This window comes from Chrysochloris asiatica, unplaced genomic scaffold (assembly GCF_000296735.1).
Source record: "Chrysochloris asiatica unplaced genomic scaffold, ChrAsi1.0 scaffold00119, whole genome shotgun sequence".
NCBI lineage: Eukaryota > Metazoa > Chordata > Mammalia > Afrosoricida > Chrysochloridae > Chrysochloris > Chrysochloris asiatica.
The window spans coordinates 6705381-6710113 of record NW_006408637.1 but is presented as its reverse complement, the minus strand read 5'-3'; the positions used below and the strand labels follow the sequence as shown (position 1 = coordinate 6710113).

Sequence of the window (4733 nt, the reverse complement as noted above, 5' to 3'; positions counted from 1 at the left end):
CCGAAGACTCACAACTCTGGTCTACGCTGAAACTCACAACTCTGGTCTACGCCGAAGACTCACAATACTTTCCTGGACTAAGAGACTGGAGAGGACGCGGAAGTGTTGGTTACTAAGTCCTCTATATTGTTTCCCTTCAGGATGGTCCTTGAAAATTACCTTGTACTTTACTAACAGCCTGGACGAGTCATGCTTCAATTCAGCTTTATGAAATGATAATGGTTAATTTACTGAGGACTTCCTATGTATCAGGTAACTGGTCTGAAGATTCAATTCTCACTCAACCCTATACATCCCAATGGTACGTGTGGTCAACGAGGCACAGAGGGAGAAGTAATTTCCCCAAGTTTACCGTTAGCAACAGTAAGTCTAGGATCCAAAGCCTGTGTACGTAACCACTATGTCTCAGAGCACTGTGTTTAAGAAATGTCTCCAGGTGTAGGAAGCTATTGGAGAAGGCACATATACACAGAGGACTCCATCAACAAGCAGCAGCCTAGGAATGTACACTTTACTCAGTGGGAAAACAGAGAATGAGACCAGAAGGCCTACAGGCAGGGAGGAGGCCAGCACAGGGGCTCTGCATGTCAGGCCGATGACTGCAGTCACAATACATGACTGTGGCCTCTTAGGAGGTACGTGGTAAAACATTTAGTACAAGCCAATGATCTGTACGTGATTTTAGGATCCTTGATGTGGCGCTGTAGGTTATTGCACCAAACTGCAAGGTTGGCGGTTCCAGCTCACCAGCTGTTCCTCGGAAACCCTATACAGGGTCTCCGTGGGTGGGAACCGACTTGACGGCGCTTAACAACCACCAATGATTTTACGAATGAAATCACCACATCTGTTATCTGAGGGTAAGTGAGAAAGTATTGCCATAAAATCACAGACACCTTTATTAAATTAAAATATCAAAATGTGAAGCTAGTACTTCTCAGCATGTCTTCCATCTAGAGCTGTACACTTCTGAAAGCAAGGTTTCCAGCCCTCTTATCCTACCCTGAGGATTTCCGGCTCTTCAGTTCCTACCATGTGAAAACAGCAGTCTGCACATTCCAGAAGGACCCCAGTCATCTCCCTTTTCAATGCTCTTTGAGTTTGGGGAACAAAAGAAATCTGGAGGGGCAAGATGTATGGCTTCCCAACAAAATTATCACAGGACAGCCCTTGGTTACCACAAAGAATGATCCGGCAACTTTCCCGGCCTTTATCTCTGAAAACTTTTTCCTGATAAGCCCTCAGGATCATGCTGTTTCCTTGGAGAAAATCTACCAAAATTGCTCCTTTGCAGTCACAAAGCCAGTCGTCATAACCTTCTGCGCTAACTGTTCTGCCTTGAATGCAACTAGCTCAGCAGACCCCTCAGAAACGGCTGGCTTCACTCAACAGTGCTCTCTGGATCGCACTGCTGAATCCAACACTCGCTCCTCTCTAGCTATGATCTGTTCCATCCCATCGTCCTCGTGACTTTCATTCTCGGCACAAAACCAATGGAAAGGCATGCTCTTTGAACTCGCTGATCTTCACACAACACTCTGGGCACCCATGCAGCCAAGAGCCTGCTGAGGCCAAGATGTTCACTTAGAAGTGTAAAGGCAGAATCAATGGGGATCCCAACTTGTATAGCTCCCACATCAAGGGTGATTCGACAGGCTTCTGCCAGCAGCTCCTGCACGTAAGTAAGCCACAGTGTCTTTGTTGAGGCCGATGCTCTGTCTTCTCCTTAAAGCCCTAGATCCTATCGTTTTCTGTGGGGCAGCATTTCTGTTAACTTGCTGTAAAGTTTCAATGATTTGAGAAGATGTCCACCTGAGTTTAGTTAAAAAGTTTCTATTAACCCTGACCTCAACACCGTTTTTTGTTTTGTTTTTTTTCCATGATGCAAAATGTATCTTTTTTTTGAAGGTACCTTTGCAAACCTAAGACAAGTGTATCACTAAGAGGCCTTGTCTGCAGCCATCCACTGATCGCAGAGGCATGTTTACACGTGTTATTTGGAATGAATCCATGCATGATTAACTGGAACTCTACCAGCAACACTTTCTGGCTCACTTATATATTTAATAGAAAGAAGCTTTAAAACTTTGTGGAAAAAGTCCATTATCTTTTCTTACCATGTTTCCATGGAATTTTTGAAGTCCCCTTCTATTATGATGGGATTCCCAAGCCTAATATAATTTAATCACCGAAGGGTACTATTTTAAAATTCTGATTTCAGCAATGCTTTTTATAATATCAAGATACTATGTAACAACAAGTCTGCCATGCATGGCTTACTCAACAAACCACAAAACCTTGAGTCCAAGCTGATTACCTTTCCGCAGCTCATCTCTTGAAGATGCCGAATGGATGCATTTTTCAAAGGAGAAATCACTCTCCAGATAGGGTTACCCCTTTTCCACCCAACTTTCAGATGGAGATTTATAAGCTCAGTTAATACCATCAGGTATAAATGGCAGCGATCCAGATCTGAAACCTAAAAGAAACATTAAAAAGTTGACGGGTACAAGCACAGGGCACATGATGGTCACACATGTCTGAGGAGAGAGGCAACAGATAAATGAGTTGAAGATGGTTATGAGAGAAAACATGGTTTCCTCCAAGAAGCCTGCCCTAGACACCCTTCTCCCGGCTTACCCAGGACTCTCCACTCAACACCATCATGGTGCCTCTCACTGTCCACTCCTCTGTCCACCTAGGGTACGAGCACCGGAAAGACCAAATCGTGCTCTCCCACCGCTAGCTCATCTTCAACACTTTGTATTCACAACATTCAACTCTCACCAGGAAGAAGAGTGCACCCCTTCTTTTCTAATGAGGAGACAAAGGAGAACACTTGCCCCAAGTCTCAGAGCGATAAAGGGAGAGCAAGTTCAGTCCAGCACCACCAGTCAGCAGCGGTGTGCCCCAGCCTCCTTATGCTGCAGATTCCTTATCCATGCAACAGGACAAGTGCCCATTACGGTGTTAGTGCTTGAATTAAGTGAGAGGTCGTAGAATAAATGTTTACCCCCATAAGCGGCACTACATGGAGTCGTGTGCACTGTTGGGTAAGCACTGTGCTGCCAACCAAAAGGTTGCTGGTTTGAAGCTCACCAGCTCCTCCCTGGAAACCCTATATGGGGTCACTGACTTAGAACCGACTCCACAGCACATAACAACATGTGGTGGCCGTACTATCATCGCTACAGCAACCTGCCTCATGGGGCACACAGTGAACACCTAAGTCATGATCTCACTCCGTCTTCACTCAGCAACAGCACCACGCCAGGCACTGTGCAGGTGACAGGACAGAATACAGACGTACAGTGAAAGGTACAAATGAGGTTGGGCAATCGGATGATCATAGGAGTCAGAGTGCGGGATAAATGCACCCCAGAAGACTCGGAGTTGAGAAACTGCTTGGATGATCTATTCATCAAGAAAGAACAGGTGGAAAAGACCCCAGAGAACCTGGTGACAGGAATGATGATAACACGTTCAGTTTTGAATAGGATAACTTGTCAAAGTTATCAAATAACAACTGTATGAATTGTTAGACTCAGAAGCTAGGTCCGAGGCAGTAGGGCAGTTAATTACTGTATACGGCACATCTTGTAACCGCATTATAAATCCTAGGCTCTGTGCCTGTGATTCTGAGCCCATTCTGAAATTAGCTGCTAAGAAGTGAGGGACAAAGTGGAGTCCTGGTGTAGCATGGTAGAGGAAGCACTGGACTGCTAACTGAAATGTCAAGAGTTCAAACCCACCATCTGCTCCTCAGAAAAGCTACACAGGGTCACTGTGAGTCAGAAACAACTTGACGGCACTTAACAACAACGGCGACAAAGGGTCACAGTGAAACTCAGGACTAGGGGGCATGGTCTGACTGCGACATATTAGCAGGGCTTTGGAAAGTTCCATCTCTTCCCTGGATCGTGCATCTGACTCATTACATCGGATTTTCAGTTCAGGGGACTTTCAGCCCATCACCTGACCTTCATGCATCAACAGCCTGCCAGCTGACCTGCCGAAAATTTGGGTTCCTCAGCTCATGAGACTATATGGGTGACAGGATTCCTCCCGACTGATCTCTGAACAGCAAGTTTGGGACTTGCCAGCCTCCATAACTACATGGGTTCTGAGAGCCGCTGTAGTGTTTTGCAGAACCCAGGGACTTAAGAGTGGAGTGGTGATAGATACCACAGTCTATGGTACGGTAGGTTTGAAAAGGTGAACAATTGGGATAGTTTTAAGCTCTAACTCAGGGACCAGCCTCACACTGATCTTTCTAAAGGACATCATTCATTCAGAAGCCGAGACAGAAGTGTCAGAGCCACTGGCAGAACTGAAATCCAGGAAGAGCCACTATTCCCATTTGGCAGCTGAGGAACCCGAGACACAGAAGAGCTAAAGAGCTGGGCCTAATGCACGCAGAACTGAAAGCTACGTGTCCTGACTCCAAAACCCATGCTTCCGGTTTTCTAAGGCCACCTCTTAAAAAGCCATCACACTGAAATAATTTTTCTTTTTAAATTAAAACAGGGGCTGCTAATCAGTACTGATTCAAACACTGGTGAAAAGAATGAATAAAAGTCAATTAAATGAATACTTACACTAGTTAGCTCATTCATAGTAAGTCTTCTGAGAATAAATTCAGAAATGCTCTCTGTAGTAGACAGGACAAAGTTCTGAAGAACAGTAAGCACCTCATCTGTATGGAGAAAAACGTATATAACTAAAAAGGATAT

The 4733-nt window shown here is 45.1% G+C and overlaps 1 protein-coding gene across 1 annotated transcript in view; it reads right to left on the bottom strand.

The window, feature by feature from the left end:
- TARBP1 (TAR (HIV-1) RNA binding protein 1) overlaps positions 1-4733 on the bottom strand; it is a 110455-nt gene that overhangs the window by 57966 nt on the left and 47756 nt on the right. The window contains exons 14-15 of the mRNA XM_006868588.1: positions 4599-4696; positions 2318-2479 (exon numbers count right to left, since the gene is read on the bottom strand). Of these exons, the coding sequence (XP_006868650.1) occupies positions 2318-2479; positions 4599-4696 (260 nt within the window). The remainder of the gene's footprint in view (positions 1-2317; positions 2480-4598; positions 4697-4733) is intronic.